Source organism: Amblyomma mixtum, chromosome 9 (genome assembly GCF_055824585.1).
Source record: "Amblyomma mixtum isolate Tamu chromosome 9, ASM5582458v1, whole genome shotgun sequence".
Lineage (NCBI taxonomy): Eukaryota > Metazoa > Arthropoda > Arachnida > Ixodida > Ixodidae > Amblyomma > Amblyomma mixtum.
The window spans coordinates 62,653,942-62,671,821 of NC_143020.1; the positions used below are offsets into that span (position 1 = coordinate 62,653,942).

A 17,880-nucleotide genomic window follows, 5' to 3' on the forward strand; every position below is an offset into this window, starting at 1 on the left:
CTTCCGTACCCTACAAACTGCTTTTCGAAAGACAACCTTCACGAAAGCATATAGGGAGAAAAACTGCAGATTCTAACCTGGTGAGTTCTCCCATGAAAGTACACCATGTTTGTGGTCCCCGGAGCTCAAACCTGCATGTGAAAGCCAGATTGTGTCCATTAACACAAAAGATTACGAGTGCAAATGCTCAAGCGGTGTTATCTGCATGAGGCGGTGAATATGGAATACAAGCTCGTAAAACAGCTTTCCCAGGTTGTGTAAATACAATAGGGCGAGCTTGAAAAGAAGCGAGTTCCAAAGCAAACATTCCCGACTTTCAATTCTGCATGCAGATGACTACTATACTTACGCTTACGAAAAACTGACTATTGCCTACAAATTTATAGGCTTACCGGAACAAAGCCAACAGCCATTACATCGACAAATGAATTTGCACAATTTCTGGCTTCAAGAGAAGGGCAGTAAATGTCTGCCTACACAGGCCTGAGAACTAACGACTGTCAGTTATTTTGAATAACACAACACATTGACAGAGCACTCATCTTTTAATAAACCTTTTACACCCGTTGTACTGCGCACAGGGAAAAAAACTTTCAGAGCATGGATACTCGTAAACACACCCAGGACACAGCTTCCCACGAATGTTGCCAATGTGCTCAACATCATGTTCTGCCTCTATTGTCTCGAAGAGTGCAATTAATCGAGCAGAAGCACATCTGAAACTGCACATTACACTGTCTTGAGTGCAGTTAGAGCATACCTTATTTACTTATGTGACACCCGCAGCTCAAATTTTGGGACGAGAAATCAGGGCAAAAAAGGAATAAACAACCGTGACGGAAGTTTCTCAATGCGCTGCTCTGAAAGTGGTTTAAGGTGGCCAGCTTTTTGAACACCGTAGACAGCACGGAAGAAGTCCATTTCTTGGATCGTGCTGATGAGGTGTGCTCAACGAACAGCAACAAAAATGAGAGCTGATGATAACAATGATGAATTTTTGACGCAAGGCAAGCGTTGATCAAAGCGGACTGTGGCACAAGGAACTTTCGTCAATGCAAAGGAGGGGGGGATCTGATACCCACTTCCAGACATTCCATTCAGCAAAAGCCAGGGACAAAGCTTGCGTATTGTACCACCAGTGGGTACCCAGTGGCACCGAGAATCCAACCCTGCACATCCAACATGCGAAATGCATGCTCCAATGACTTGGCCACCGTTGCGGGGAGAGTGAATGCGGCGAGAAACAGCGAGTAAAGGTGCGACTTTTCATCAGTTGTTGCATTATTCTGAGAACACATCAAAGCAGCACTACACTCACTTTATGGACATTTTGTGATGCAAGTGACCAGTCAGGCAAAACTAAAAAATGAACACTGCGAGTCAGTAAAACTGGTAAAACTGGCACCGCATTGTGCAACAGTGCATAGCATCACTATAGCACACAGGTTAACAAAAACACTAGGAAGTTTTTTAAAAGGCTTCGCATTATAATAAAACAATTGCCACCTTAAAGAAAAATGAAAGCCCATACCACCTTCATGAAATGAAATCCATACGCGATGAATTTCAGGTGTGCAGATCAGCATTCAGTACTGTTAGAAAACTAAAATTAACATTCTCACAGCACACTCTATATAGACAAAATGAACGATGTCAGAATGCAGGCTAAACGAACACAGCATTGGATATAGTTTGGATAGAGTCACTAATGTTATGTGCAATGACAAAATGAGGTCAGTCACTTGTTACCAACTGCGAGGAATCATGACGTACTCTTCAGCAAAGCCAAAAGGATGCCAAAAAACCAGCAAAAAGTTGCAAGCACAATAGAATATAAAGTTCACCACACGATACAGCACAGGTTTTGCAAAGCTACAGTCCCCACAAAGCCCCAACCATGAGTACAAAGTGGTGGAGTTGCATCGAATTACGTAAGCAAGCATTTGCAGATTCGAGGTCATACAGCACAAGAATCAGGAAAAAGATTGATATGTCAGATACAGAGGCACGAAAGGCTAAAAGTTCCAAAGCGTACAATTTTCATCATTGATGTTTCTGCTTCAATCGAAAAATTAAAGAATATTGTATAAATTAAAAAATCATTCCGTCCACATAACAGAACAATCACACAAGTACCAGCATAATTGCATTTCGTGCTTTCAGGCGATGTCACTCATTAAGTTCTTCACAATGACCATCCCTTCAGATGTGACGTTGCTTTGATCTCTGAAAAACCGGATGGAGTCGATTCACCAAATTTTGCACCAAAACTAAAGGGATCATTTTTGATTGAGCACAATATTCTTGAAACCAATGGGCCTTCTTTGTTAAAGGTGCGCACCAGATGCATTTTTTTTAATTCTCCATGTCACAAAGTTACTTGACGAAGTGACATGTGATGTCCCACTGACACCGGCCCAGACATTCTTAGAAAAATATGCAACATCTCCTGAATGTTATAACTGCCCTAAAACATGCGCCAATTTGACCCATTGTCTTCTGGAATGCCCCACGGCCATTCAGCCTCTGAGTGACCAAGTAATGTGATTCTATGATTACTACTAATTGCCCGCCACAAGAGCACACAAGTTGAACTTCACTCGACTGCTCTATGCGGTCAGGTTTTCTGTTAGTACCACTACTGGTATGGGAATTCCACTGAGAGCTTAATTTAAACTGTTCAACCATTGCACACCAATGATTTCAGCTACACGACTTTTGAGCTAAGCAGAAGAAAGAAATTTGTGCCTATTTTTATTCCCTTATTCCCTCTCTATCCAAAGCCAAATGCCATTCCTATGAAAATAATTATTTTTGAAATGAGTTCACAAAACGAATATTTGTTTTGAGGGCGGTCCCCATGTTCCTTATTATTTAAATCCCTGTAATTCCAGCAAAATCATTAAAAATGCTTCCATCTCACTTTGTGCATAAACACAGTGCACTGGGATCACTGCACATGCAATTTTCTAGCTCATGAGCATCATGCAATGGAGTCATGGAAGGCTGGCAGGCGTGGTATTGAAGGTTTCTTCCTCTGGAACCTTGAACACATTGGCTTATCAGTAACGGCCTGCAAAATAACGAAAAACAACTAAGTGTCACTATAAAACAAACACAAATGCCGCAAGCAGAGGGCTTGTGCTTTGATGTATATGGCAAAGCACAAAGGAATGAGAACGCGCAAAATCCACGTCTGACTATCCATTCTGTCATCTTCTTTGTTCTACATACGTTCACATCAGTAGGTTGCATTGAAAGGTTCTTCATCAGGCATGTACTCTGTGTCCTCCTAACACTCCTCCTGATGCCTGCAATTTTAAACAGAGCGAATTCAGATTGTGACCTGAGTCGTGAGCGAGTCCGGGTCATGCTCACATTATGATCTGTGTTTTCACAACGATGGTGCATGCTTAGTTTTTTGCCTCCATTTTTTAGAACAGCGGAGAGGAGGAATGATCTACTGCTCCAATCAAGGACACCTGAGGGCGAGGCAAGCTGGCGACTTCTGTGAGAGACCGAAGAAGAGGGTATCGGAGAAGCAAGGAAGACTGCATTTTCTCAGACACCCGTAGCTAGTTTACGTGGGTGCAGTAATGAGCTGGTAGCTTCCTTCCATGCTGTTGAGAGTTTTGGCGTAAAAACAAATTAGAACTGATCAGCATTACGCTTAAAAATGTGGCCCATGCAACTTTAAACATGCAACTGAAAACATCAGGGTACAAACCTAATCCAAACAGCATCAGACCAAGAGCATGCATTCATAAGCCTTAAAGGGACACTGAGGAGAAATTGAATAAACCAACATGCCAACAGTTATCTATTAATCTAGGGGAGACCTCTTGGTGCGTGGTACAAAGAAACATCCTACAATACACTGTTTTATAGGACAGGAGTATTAAACTATGTGTCAGCATAGACTGGCTGCAGTTCTTCCTCTGCAGTGCTCTTCCCCTGGCTACTGGTTGAAGTTGAAGTTGAAAGTTTATTAAGGAATTCAAACACAGAAGCGTATACAGCGAGGTACAAGACCACAGGCAGGACATCCCATGAAAATAACTTTCAATAAGCAACAAAATACAAAACACACAACACATTAATAAGCGACACAGAGAATAAATGAGGTACATAGTGTAAAATGAGTTACTGAAATATTTAAATACAAACAATATAATGCAGGAGAATGTACAATAAAACGCTCACAGATGCCGCGATACATGGGATCAATACAAAAAAATCCCACATTCTTCATTGCCTGCAAAACCGAGAACACAGAATAAGGCACAGCACACATACAAAAAAGACACTGGCGTTGTTTAATATGCCTAAGGGATGTAGTCTTCTTTTTAAAGTAGACCATTTAGTGGAATTGAAGGGTACCATGCATTTTTCAATCCTGTGAAGCGGCTGTAATAGGACGCGGAAAAAGATTTTATCCGTATACAAACAAACAAAAAAGATGGTGATATGCTGTGAGGCTGTTTGTACCAGCTTTCGGCGTAAACTGCTGGTTACAGGTACCGCCATCGGGATATGGTTCACCAGCTTCCACATGTCACCATAACGCACCACGAAAGGTTATCACACACATCACCACCGAATTCATAAATCATCAGCCCTTTTACCGCAAAGCCCAAGACTGCAAAAACACTAACTGTTGCATTTGCTATGAGATTACGAAGACAGAAGAATGCAGACATCCGAGGAGAAATGCGAACGACGCGCAATCTCCAAGAACATGCTGTCTTTGCTAAAGCCTGCTAGGAGAGAAATAAGGCGTGGAAAGTTCACTGTCTATCGATTCAGTGAGATGGACATGGCTGAAGATACACACGTTATGAATTTACATAAATTAATGCCAATTACAGCCTTGCAATTTATTGAGTCTACTTGCAAGCAGTTTCAAAGTGTTGAAGTGCCAGGTTTAAAGGGATAACTCCGGCAAGTTTCACTGAAGAAAATTTGTCTAGGATTGCGGTTATACACTTCTGCGGCTTTCATGTTACTGGTACAGGCGTTAACAAGTTTGATTCTTTCGTGACTGCGCGGTAACATGTGGGAACGCGCGCACAAAGACGGATCATGTCTTCACTAGCGCACGATGCAAAAGTGACGTTCACCGGGTCGCACGAAGCTATCTTTGCTCTGTATGCGCACAGATTCCCTTCTGCAAAGCTTCTCCTTCTCACAGGCTAACAACACACAAAATCGATAATGTAAAGCAAGAGCAAGAGATTAAGGAACTCGCACAACCGGCAACAGACACAAACGCAAAGCGTGCGATTGTTGATGCCGCCCGCGATGCCGCTTGCGCCGCCGTACATTTTTCTTATGGTTGACTTGGGCACACTCAAATAAATAAAAACAAACATATCAGGATCATGCAGACAGCCTCAATTAAGCACTAATGCCGCAGAAAAGTTTGATCTGTGTGCAAGGTATAGTTGATTGAAAACTGGTTGCCAGTTGTGACTTTCTTGCGCGATCGGAAGCAAAACCAATTTTCAACGCTGTTCGTTTCGATATCGCACCCGATGGAGCGCAATGCTTGAATTTTATACCCCTGTCACACCGGAGGGCGTATTCAGAGGAAGGTGATCCTCGTTGCGATTGGCCAACCGAGAACAGACGTCACTGCTCTATTCTACGTCACTCTGTGGGGACTTTTGGGGAACACTGCGCTTCAACCGACAGGGAAAATCTCAACTCTTCTTGAAAATCCTTGCTCAATATCCCAAGGTATCGCAAGGTGCATTTCTTGCTCGCTTGTTTTCTTTTATTTTTTTGCCTTGAGCATGGAGACGGACACGTGCGATGGCGTTGCTTCAGCGGTTTGCGACAAGGCGTTCTTCAATACTAGTAATTTAAAAACACCCATCAAGGATATTCATGGGGAAGGACGCGGTTGTTGCTGCGACGCGTCTTTTCTTTTTCTCTTTCCTCTGATCTCTCCTCTATCTGCACGCGGCAGCGGTGGTGGCTCGGCTCCAGCCAGTAGGCAGCAGGCCCATGCATCCTTCTCCCAGTCACAACAGCATGTAGTAAGGCACGGCCGTTCTTGTGCGACTTACGTCCGAAGCATTTTGTCGCCCTTCGTGACCTGCGACGGCACCACGACTTCGAGGAAGAGGTGGAGAATCTAGTCTTCGACTCTGATAAAGGTAAGAAACGAAGTCTGCATGCACGCACGCTGTGATTAAAGCAATAAAGGGCCAAAGCGGGATGCAGTCGCACGCTTAGATTACCGATTGAAAAGTTGCAGTTTATTGACTTTTCGAGTGCGCGCATTTTAAGTTTGTAAACACAAAGCGCGTTCTTTTTTTTTATTTACGGGTTTACACTCACCTGGGGAAACTTGCACGTGGTTTTGTGCACAAAAACTTAGCTATGACATGCACGTTTTTTAAAGGAACCATGAAGATTTCAATGGGCTTGGTCTAGTGCGACAGATCTGCAGAGGTAGCCTTTGCGGGCATTCGAGTGAAATGTGAAACGTAACGTACTATAACCTTTGAAAGCCATGACTTGTCGTAGTCATTTTGCACTTATTTGTAATGTAAGGTGTATAGTTTGTACAAAGTTTAGGTAGTCATAGTTTTGACTCCAAATCATTCTGAAGTGTAGCATGACTCAGCACTTTACTAGTAACATAAGGTGTGCAGAGTTTGTACAAAGTTGCGTAGTCATGCCTTGTACTCATGACTCGTCATTCTGCAACATAGCATGACTGTGCACTTTAATGCTTTGGCATTCTCGCTGGTAAGCAGTCTTATGTGTGTCTGCAGAATTTTTTTTTGGTGTCCTAGCTCCTCCATAAGCAAAGTGACAAGCAGTGCACTCTCTTTCATATTTAAAGTGGCCACTGCAGGAAAAAAACTGGTCCTTGCAGCAGACTCGCTGCTACAGGCCTTGCTTATGCTTTGTTGCAGGCATCTGCAATGTCTCGACAGGACACACAACATTGTCGCGGCATGCACTGGCTTAGCAGCGCTGAAGCCATGGCAATCGCAACATGCAGAAGTGTGTAGGAAGAATGCCCAGCATTGTTCTGCCTTTAGAAGTCAACAGCGCTGGCCTGAATTTGTGGTCAAAGGACAGGGCCATGTAAAAGGTTGCTGTGCAGGAATGAGTTTTTGCAGGGTGTAGTAAAATTGAAATACTTCCATGTAACAGTCCGTGTAATAACTTAACCTGAACTTAATAATTTTCTCCAAAAATTGTTCCCCATGTGCTATAGCAGGAAAAAACAGTAAGCGAATGACTGATAAATTTTTAACAATAAAAAAGCTGGGAAATGCAGTTTTGCAGTGCAGGCAAAAGGCTAAAAATTTGAAGCTAAATCTGTGATTGTCATGCGCACTTGGCAGAGGCAGAGCGCCAGTAGTAGTGCGAGAGTACTGCATATGTGCCCACTCCATAGCACATGCATTTTTCATTAGTGTATGTAAAAAGTACAAACTTGGCCTTGCTTTTCAAAAAATGAAAGTAGTGTGATACACAAAAAATTGACAGAGAAGTTTTGCCGAAATTTTATAAACGTGCAAAAGCAGAATTTCATGAACATTGCCTTGTCTTGTTACTTTACTGTTGGCTTTCTAAGGATGCCTTATGCCGTTATTCATGTGCTATCATTGTGTACACGTTTTTATCAAAATGGAGCCCACCTTTGTTCACGCCTCAATTTTTAAAAATTTCTTTTTAGTCATGAGTGGTCATGGACTTAACATCATATGTTGGCATCGTGTCATAACTATGTTGCAATGCTGCTGTGAGGCTGTGGTTGCTATGTCGCCGTTGCTATGCTCTTGGCACAAACCCACATACACATCGCAGGATCTTGCTCGGGGTTTACCGTTCGGAATTGTGCTTTCACACTAATAATTAACTAATACTATGTGGAGTGCTTAGTTATGTTTACAATCTTTCTGTTTCAGGATTTTGCGCCTGGAAAGACGGAGAAGAAAGCAAAACTTGCTGCCATTTTATAGCTTCTACAGGAAAGAAGGAATGTGCACCAAGGGTTTTTAAACGCTACCTGCACTGCCACCATTCCGGCTCGTACGAAGAGCTTCCTATAGAACAGCGCCAAAGGCAGGAAAAGGGGCAAGGAAGCTGCAAAATCAGCAAACACTGCTTTGCTACTCTAGAGGTCATGGAGAAAGAGGGCAAGGTATATGTAGTGTTTCAAAAGAAACACTACGGACACTTCAAAGAGGCCTGCCACCAAAGGCTGTCCCAGGATGATGCCAGAGGGCTTGCAGGTTAGCCACTCCTCTTGTACAAAGAATTTGTGCATGCTGTGTTGACTGTACCGGAATGTGAAAACGTTTAGAAGCTACACTCCAGCAACCTTTCATAAATGGGAGACGAAAGTGCAATAGAAATGTATTTTAGGGGGAAGATATTGCTCATTAACTCGAGTGATCATTTCAATGATTTTTATTCTTCTGCGATGCATCTATGGCACAAAAGAGGTGGGACAACATGAAAATGCCTATTGTAAAGTGGGAGAAGGCATGTCCCACAAAACGAGGGGGCGGAAGAAGTTATAGTAGGGCACAGCTTAAGAACCCAGTGGCCAATGCCCCTCAAAGGAAGCCTGCCATCCAATGGCGTCGACCGATTCTCATGATGTCATGGTTAATCCTAGGGGGTAGCACTGCAGGAGGGTGGCAGGTGAAAGGGGATTAGTTATGGCTTTAATTGGGTTAACTGATGAAAATCAGCTGACGCCATTGACTGGGGGGGTCTTCTTTAAGGGCCATCTGCCGCTTCGTTCTCGAGTTGTATCTGACTGTAGTGCAATTCACTTGAGCCTACTTGGTCGCATCGAAGGGTGAAAAACAATTGATCCACGGCACATTGCATGCACAGCACAGTCTGTACGAACTTCATGCCGTTTAGTTTAGAGATGCTTTGTGGAAGGGGTCCAGTCTTTCGAACTGAACATAATTAGGAATGTCGTCTAGCACTGAACTACTCCAATGTCTGTTCTTTTGTTTTTCTGCTGGTTTCATTGACTATCCTAGGTCTGTCGCTCAATCGGCTGACGTTGAACTTCATCCGTAAGAAGTCGGCTTGAGCTCTATGAAACGTGTCTTGAATGACTGACAGTTGCACTCGATGCTAGCCTCTTTTTTTGGCTGCCTGTCAAAAGCGTAGGCATTTTGTTGCTGATCAAAGCAACGCCACCAGTCTAATGGTTGTATAAGGGCCATGTTTTTTCTCATAAAACAGATTGTCTGCAGTGAACTTTCATTAATTAGAATTATTTGGCTGTTTCGGCACTTCATCAGTAACGCTCGCAGGAACGGCTGTGGTTTGAGTGTTCAGCTACTAAGCTGGAGTACCCGGGTTAGAACCCGGCTGCGGCAGCTGAGTTTCGATGGAGGCAAGAGGTGCCCGCGTGCTGCGCAGTGTCAGTGCCCAAAGATCCCCAGGCGGTCGAAATTATTACGGAGCCCTCCACTACAGCACCTCTTTCTCTCTTGCTTCTTTCACTCCTTCTTTCCTTCATGGCATGGTTGAGGCAGTTACTGCACCATTTCCTTTCCTCAAAAACCACTAACATAAAACACAAGCCTGCACAAGAGTTGAAATTGCAAAAAAAAAAATGAACAAGCAGCATTTATATTTCAGTTTATGTATGACTGGCATGCCCTCCAATTGTCTCTGACTTAGCAGCAGTCATTCAGGTGTTGAAACTGAAACAGCATGAGAAAAATATTCACTTAGAAATTATTCACCTGGCGTAAGTGAATTCTACATTGTGACTCGTGCACACTATTGTCTTGTGCACAAGTCCAAAGAAACAAAGTTCGCGTTCAAAAATTTGGTGTCTCTACTCCTTTAAAGGTTGCTGTCAGGCGAATCGGTGCATTTTTTGAATATGCAGAATGAAATGGGACAGGATGAGAAGCACGTCCTTATTCTTTTCTTGTCCACATTTTCAGTGCTGTTATATTCCGCATTTATAACACGCTGTATATAACTTCCCTGTTTTGCATTGCAGTATGCAAGTTTAAACACTCAAGCTCATAAAAATAAAGTCCATCTGGCTTTGAAACAACCATTTTGTTGTGTGCTTTGCAGTGCCACAAAAGTGAAATGAAAGTAAGATGAACTGTGTGTCACCTGTGAAAAGGAACAAAGTGCAAGACGAAGGAATCCGACCAGAAGTATTTGTCACTTTATTACATGGCTGTAGGCAGATGAACCAGAGATGTTAACAGTTTTTTTCTGTACCATTTTCAGGCCTGTTAGCAGAAGGAGTGCCAGAAAAAACCATTGTGCACAACATCCGAGCAGGTACAAGTGGATCAAGCCCACGGATGCAACTTGTGACCACTAAGGACCTCCGTAACATTGCAGATAAGTTTAGGATTGGAAAAACAGAGCAGAGAGATCCAGACGATTTTAAGAGTGTTGAATTATGGGTCGAAGAAATGAGGGCAAAAAATGAGTCGCCACTGTTGTATTACAGGAAGAAGGGTGACCCCAACAGTCATGATGGTGACTTTGAGCTAGCATTAATGACGTTCCCACAACGAGAGCTCCTTTATGAATTGGGGGCAGCGAAACTGTGCACTGACTCCACCCATGGCATAAATAAGTACTAACTCCAACTGACAACCCTGCTCACAATTTCTCAAGATGCCTTTGGTATCCCGTGTGCCTACTTGATTTCAAAAAGGGTGAACACGGGCACTGTGGTGAGGTTTTTCGAGGCCATCAAAGAAAAAAACACAATACCATGTCAGGCATTTATGTCTGATGATGCCCTTGTTTATGGCAGTGCATGGGAGCAGGTGATGGGTCCCTTGAAGAGTCGACTGCTTTGCAGCTGGCAGGTGCTACACAACTGGAGCACGCACCTGAATACAGTCACAAACAAGGACTGCAGGAGTACAACAAGGGACATGCTGCACACTCTGATGAAGTGGACAGATGAGACTGAGTCTCAACAGTTGCTCCCTGCACTTCTTGGTATCCACTCCAAAGAGCATCAGCTTAATTGCCTTTGGCTTTGTCAGAAATTTTGAGAAAACATACGCAAAGAGGGCATGTCAGTGGGCTTACTGCTATCGGCAGTACATTGGATTAACAACAAATAATCACTTGGAGTCAAGGCACTGAAGTACTCTCATTTTGGTGGCAAGGTAAATGGGTGATTGGATACATTAATCAAAGTACTCTTCAATTTCACATCCGAAAAACTTTACAACAGGTGTCAAAGGAGGAGCAGACCACCACAAATCTGCCCTATTTAGGAAGCATAAAGTGGGGATTGAGCTTTCTAAGTCCAGTACTGAGAGAGTGGGAGATGGCCAGTGGCATGTAAAGTCACAAAGTTTGGTGAACTTCAAGCACACAGTGGAAAGAACTAGCAAATCGTGCAGTGGCTGTGAGCTTCATTGTGAGCAGTGCGAGGCTTGCCACAACATGTACACAAGTACGTGTTGACCATGCAACGCATGTGCACATGTGTAAGCACATGCATGCTGTTGCTATAATGGAGCTACACTTGTGTCAGATGCAGAGCAGCCAGAAAGTAGCATTTGACTGTGCTGGCATTTGTAGGCCCTGCCAGCTGAAGATGGCAGATTTCAGGTGAGGGATTAGGATTATGTTATGAGCTAGTTGGCAGGCTATTCTGACAAAGTGCTTTAGCATAGCAAGCTCAAGACACAGCAGGGAAGAGGAGTGTCATTTGCTAATTTTCTTGAAGCCCACATGGTCATGAGAAAGGTGCGCCATCATATCCCATATCAAGCAGCACCATTGACGGTACACTACAGGCCTCTGGTATTTCTTTTCTAGTCATTCCTTTTTCCCAAAACTTTCCTCCTAGGAATGGAGAACTCATCCCGCCACGGCGCCTCAGTGGCTCTGGCGTTCTTAGACTGCTTACACGAAGGCTGTGGGTTTGATCCAGCCATAGCGGCCACATTTCAGTGGAGGCAAAATACAAAGATGGCCATGTGCTGTGCAAAGTCAGCGTGCATTAAAGGGCCCCAGGTGGTGTAAATTAATCCAGAGACCTCCATTATGGTGTCCCTCATAGCCCATGTGCCGCTCCCGAATGTTAAACCCGACAGTTAAATTGAGATATTTCAGGCCCCTCATTCCCTACTCAGAATCTGCTTGTGTGAGTACGCCCTCTCTGGCACTGCTCAACAGAGAACTTCTGACAATTGGCAAACATTTTTCATCTTTGGGAAATTAGTGCACTCATTTTCTTGTTCATACCTGCCTTGCATTCACTATAATTTTATTTCTTCGTCATCCCTGCTTGATTTCATTTTGTCTGCATGTGATGCACTCATAGAGGCATGCGCTCTTCAATAAAATTAGTATGAAGTGTCGCTCCATGCTGCATTCCTCTTTGTTGCGTCGTGCTGTCACAGTGCACCGCCCTTTTAGGACATCTTGAGAAAAACAGCGCTTGCAGACAAAGGACCAGAACAAGAAGGACACACAAAAAAAAAACAGCGCAGTTGTGTGTCCTTCTCGTTTCCTTTGTCTGCAAGTGCTGTTTTTCTCAAGATGTACCCCAACCAACTCGCCCAGCAACACACCTTGCCTTTTAGGACAGTTGACAATATGTGGTTCTACAGTTCTGCAATGCATATGAGAAAAAGTATTCATGACAAAAGGCTAAGCCGTAGCTGTCATCTTGCACACTGAAAGCTGCAGCACAAAACTACTATTCATCTTATTTTGCAAAGAGAATACTGCTGCAACAGAAAAACAGTATTACTCATTTTTCAGAACATTGCTGGTGCAATTTGTGACACGAACTTATATTGCCATGGTAGAAACAGCCGTGAATAGCCTTCCCTCACATGATAAAGCACTTCATAAATGAACTTGCTTGGCTCTTACACAGTGTCTCTCCACCAGCCTTCCAAGCAATGAGCCTTCTGTTGTGTGATGGGAACACTGTGCCAACTTTGTTGCCTAGAAATTCTAAAATGCCCCTATTTGTCGAGAAGGCAGCTTAGATGAAACATATAGTGCCCAGTTAATGCCATTTCCTTTTTACTCATTAATGAAAAATGCTTCAAAGCCCAACTGCAACGAAATTATAATTTGGCTAGAATGCCTGTTAATGTGCTGGGTGTGTCATAAAACTAATCGAATCAAAGTTTCATGCTTCTGAGAAAACTGACACTGTTGCTACAAGTGTTTAAAAAGCTGTGTAGTAGACAACGTGGCATGTCCATATAGGCAGATACGGATACCCGAGTGCCATACGGCCTCATATCTGGTCCATTGGGAATGAACAGATTAAGGACAGTGTAGAGTGAAAGGCTAGGGGCTAAAATGTGGCTTGGCAGTCATGGGTATGGTGCTGCGCCAAAGTTGTTAGGAATTTGTTTCAATCCTGCAGATGCTGATTTCTGTTTCCATTCCAGGTTTTTGTACACCATATTTACTTAAATAATGGATGCATTTGCATAATAAATGCTTTCCCTACATCAATCATCAAAATCTGGGGAAAGTTCACCTGACCACACCATGTTTTACACCATGTAATAAATGCACCAAACTTACCATTCTAATTTTTTCCCACAAGAAACTGCATCCATGATGCAAGTAACTGCAGTATTACAGGTTACAGAATGAAGCACTGTCAGCTGTATTATGTGGCCGCAAGACTGCCTGGCGCCATGTGAAGAGGAATGCTCCCAAGGCTCATCACATCACATTTACTCCAGTATCCACATATGGCACCCGTTTCATCCTGCACGTCACATTCACCTTGGGCTGGTGATAGCCTGCCAGCTAGATTAAGAATGTCACAAATAAAATGTCTACCTAACTGAAAACTGTGGTTGTATATATCGGAGATTTTTATTGACTTGTGGCAGTCTACCTGGACAGGTTATGGTAATGCAAGGCAGCCCATTATGCACAGAATATGAGTGCATAGGCGCCACAACTTCGCATCTTTTCCAAGGGTTCATGTTTTGCACTATTGGGTGTGACCCGACCCATCTTTCCACAATCCTCGCGTAGTTAATAATAAAGTGCTCCTAATCCTTTTTTGACAGTCAAAATGTATTTCCCTAGGCATATTGGCAATCTTCAATTTGTATTTCTCCACAGATTTGGTACTTCTGAGAAGTTGGACGGTCATTTTATAAATGATATATTTTTAATAAGCTAGCAGATACTATTCTTGATTTAAACATTTGCAGGCATATATACGCTGCCATTGTTTGCCTTGATAAATACTGTGTCCATTGTGTAATCATAGTACAAACACGTTAATTGATTCTAAAGGATGTTAATGCTGCTTAATTACGCTGTACAAGCCCAGCTGTGGCTTTGGAAAGCTGCCCTTCCTTGGACACTGACATTAAATACAACTTGTACTTGGGAAAGACTAATCTTACTGTGAGTGTAACGACAAAAACAAATTCCATTAGACGCTGGTATGACCCCGCCTGCGGCAGTTGTATTCCGATGGTGACACACAACAGGCCCAGATGCTGTGCGATGTCGGAGCACGTTAAGGGCCACTGTTGGTCGAAATTACTGGATCCCTCCACTGTGGCGCCCCTCATAGCCCGAGTCGCTTTGGGACGTTAAACCCCATAAGCCAAAGTTAGCATTATGTTCCTGCCGGACCGAGCAGCCGCTGACAGGGTCAGACTGTACGAATGGGTACCATCAATCACTACGTGACACCCCCACTCCACTCACCCGATGAAATCCCATCCATCAGTGACACATCCACTCCACCCTTCGACTCAGATTTGCAACCGCTTGCCAACCGCCTCCTCCCGCCCTCTCTTCTTCCCTCTTCCCTGCAATTTCGTGAAGGTGGATTTCACTCCCTCCACTCTGTCACCTGAGGCTTCAGACCGACGGATTATTCCAACATGGGGGGTTCTGATGCTGATGCACTAAAATGATATTTTTGAAAGACAGCTACAGTTTGTTACATGTTAAGGAAAAGAGTACTCGCTGTACCATGCAAAATGCGAGATCATTCGCTGGTGTGCACACACTGCATCACAAGGAAGTATATTTGGCACCTAAATTGAAATGTGCAGTATAGCGAGCAGTTAGCACCAGGTGCTGTACACAGACACGAGCACAAAATGAACACGCTTATTACCAGGCCCTCTCTGTGCACCCTCCCTATACATAGTGCGAAGACTGCTTTTGAAGCTAAGGTTGGTCACATTGCAAAGAAATAAAGACAGCATGAACATGAGAACCGGACGCACAGCACTGACAGAAATCTCGATAGTCGGTGCTGTGTGTCTGGTTCCCGTGTCGTCCCTTTCTGTTCAGCGACCAACCTTAACTAGAACAAACAACTTGCCCGAACCCTCGCTTTTGAAGCATTGCACATTGCATGCAGTAAGTAGCATGCAGTACAATGCACAGACTGAGCCATGTGTGTTATTGTATCAGCAGTAAACCACGTGCAAAAAAAAAATGACAGCCAATAACTACAGTCGGTAAAGCGAAATTTGAGCGCAGCTCTTCACATATTTTAGTTTTGCAGTATGCTGAAGTAAAGAATTCCAGAGAGCCACCTGCCCCGGCGAGAGGCAGTGGTAGGTGACATTTCGCCCCGAGCACTTGGCTATCACATACTTTGTACACAAGTTCTGTCCCGCCTCATACGAACACCAAAACACTTTCTTGAATATCTTTTTCAATGAAGGCAAATACACTGGCTTACACAAACATCGAAATTACTTGCTATTACATCTTAATAAAGTGTTCAGTGTCACACTATTACGATGCTATATATCAATTTATGCATGCCAGCACATCATCTCTGGCTGAGAAAGATCTGACAAATCTTGCTTTTTGACAGTATGTGGGCACAGAGTCATTGATTGCAAAGACCAAATATGACTATACCAGCAGAACGAGAACTCAGAGGATTACCTTAGAACTCATGTGCCTTTGAAAACATGCAGTGAACATGGAAACAATTTTATTTTTAAGGTGCGCCGCCCAGCGTATGCACATGCGTTCAGAGCACTCTTTCTGCGCCATGAAGGACGACTCGGCCCCAAGAGCAGAAGTACACACTGCCAGTGCATTCCAGAACATTTAATTCAGATAGGTACTACATGAAACGTAAGCAACGCATCTATAGCGTTCGCACCGTGCAGCTTTATTGCTTCGCTCTGTCCCGAGCATTTTTCAGTCCACTGAGGTGGTTGCGAGCCACAGGTGGGTTAGTCTTGCGATTATTCTGCCGGCAATTGCTTCTCTCTGTGATCTAGCAGATCTACGCCACCTCGCACCCACAACAGTCGTCAACTGGTACTGTCACTACTCGGTGTCCAGATCAGTCTTGAAGGATCGAAGGCGGGCTGGAAACGACATGCTGCAATGTTCTCCAACCCTTGCATCACGAGAAAGTCAATGTGACGACATATCACAGCCCACGCACTGCATCGTGATGATTATAACAAGAGTTATATGCACAGATATTTTCCAGAATGAGCTGGAAACACCCAGATCAGGGACGCCAGTACTGGACGGCGCGGGCTTGCGTCCTGCTCACTCACCTTTAGGGACGCATGGGAGGTAAACACGCATTCCAATGGCGGTCTACTGGTCACAAACAAAAGAGGGGCAAATTTAAAGAACTACACACGCCACAAAGACGAGACACCGACGAATACTTCACTCGCAACAACCGCCGACCGCGATTCGAACGTACGTAAACAACCGCCATGTTGTTTTTTTTTTCTTATTTGCTAACTGACTGTAGGGGGCGCTGTAAGAGCGCTAGCATCATCATCATCATCGCGCGTTCCCTCAAAGAAAAGTAAATATAAATAGCCGAAACCAGCAATAAACTAGAAAAAAAAAGCATTAAACGTTAAAAATTGCAACATAAATAAGAAAGTCATTTATGCAGTTGACGAAAATCAACACACTCATTCAAAGGAAACGCCAACAAAATTGATTCATAAAAATAAAGCGAAAATATAAATATGCATGTTTTCTTCTCCTTGGTTTTGACTAAAGCTAGGACGTGCGACTATTTTTTGGCAGTTTTCTAAATCGGGTAGCTCAGTGCGACCATAAGAAAATTAAGGCAACAAAACTGAAAACGTAACAGGGGCACTTAAGGGTCAACATTGCATCGTCAACAATATGTACGCTTTCTCTCTTGTTGCTCATCCCAAGCTTATTAATTGAATGCATGTCAATTTGCTGTTTCAAAGCAGAACGGTCTTCTATCATTGTAGCGGATTGAACCGAACCAAATGTACTGTCATGAACAAAGCGGTCACATAACTTTCACTTATGCAGCTCTAACTCACATTATTTATTATTTGAGTGTAGTTTTAATGACATGAAACCACAAGTACCATTATAAAAGGTATTTTTCATCAGAGCACTTCGGATGGACTAGAAGCCTTACTCCCAACAGTGTACAATAAAGCCATTCACACAAATCATGTTGGCAGCAATGCTGAAACTGTGTGCGTCCACCTTACTTGAAACTGCAACGGATGCAAGACAGACAAAATTTTACCATTCAAAATCATAATGTGCCGAGATATTGCTGCAATCTTGAACGTAACCACGCTTGCCATTACAATCAAAATGACTCAACAGCACATGCAAACATGAGAATTTTTTCTTCACAGACATTTTGACACTACATTTAGTTCACTATTTATGCAACTTCCGTTTATTTACACGATGGACACGAATATTCACATGCACGCCAGTCTTAGCATGAGTGCCATGCGTACGTAATTGTCGATATGCACCTCGTCACACATTGTGCATTTGCACATAAAAATACTCATGAAAACTCAACAAGTGCTCAGCAATTACTGCAGCTTAAATGGTAAAGCACACAGAACACGTCAAAGTTAT

General features: G+C 43.4%; 2 protein-coding genes across 2 annotated transcripts in view; one reads left to right on the forward strand and one right to left on the reverse strand.

The window, feature by feature from the left end:
- The window catches only part of LOC149329313 (uncharacterized), an 82,916-nt gene extending 66,991 nt beyond the window's left edge, over nucleotides 1-15,925 (reverse strand). Inside the window, exon 1 of the mRNA XM_089559228.1 lies at nucleotides 78-15,925. Coding sequence (XP_089415354.1) covers nucleotides 78-159 — 82 coding nt within the window. The 5' untranslated portion in view covers nucleotides 160-15,925. The remainder of the gene's footprint in view (nucleotides 1-77) is intronic.
- LOC149329317 (uncharacterized) lies at nucleotides 5,683-13,556 on the forward strand. The gene is made up of 3 exons (XM_089561961.1): nucleotides 5,683-6,161; nucleotides 7,935-8,261; nucleotides 10,255-13,556. The coding sequence occupies exons 2-3, from the start codon at nucleotides 8,153-8,155 to the stop codon at nucleotides 10,617-10,619; spliced, it is 474 nt and encodes a 157-aa protein (XP_089418087.1). The 5' UTR covers nucleotides 5,683-6,161; nucleotides 7,935-8,152; the 3' UTR covers nucleotides 10,620-13,556.
- Nucleotides 15,926-17,880: the final 1,955 nt, after the last annotated feature.

Bases quoted from the DNA above. Each gene is read 5' to 3' on its own strand.
- LOC149329317 (XM_089561961.1), top strand. From the start codon at position 8,153: ATGGAGAAAGAGGGCAAGGTATATGTAGTGTTTCAAAAGAAACACTAC. The intron at 8,262-10,254 runs GTTAGCCACTCC...TACCATTTTCAG, and splicing joins TGATGCCAGAGGGCTTGCAG to GCCTGTTAGCAGAAGGAGTG.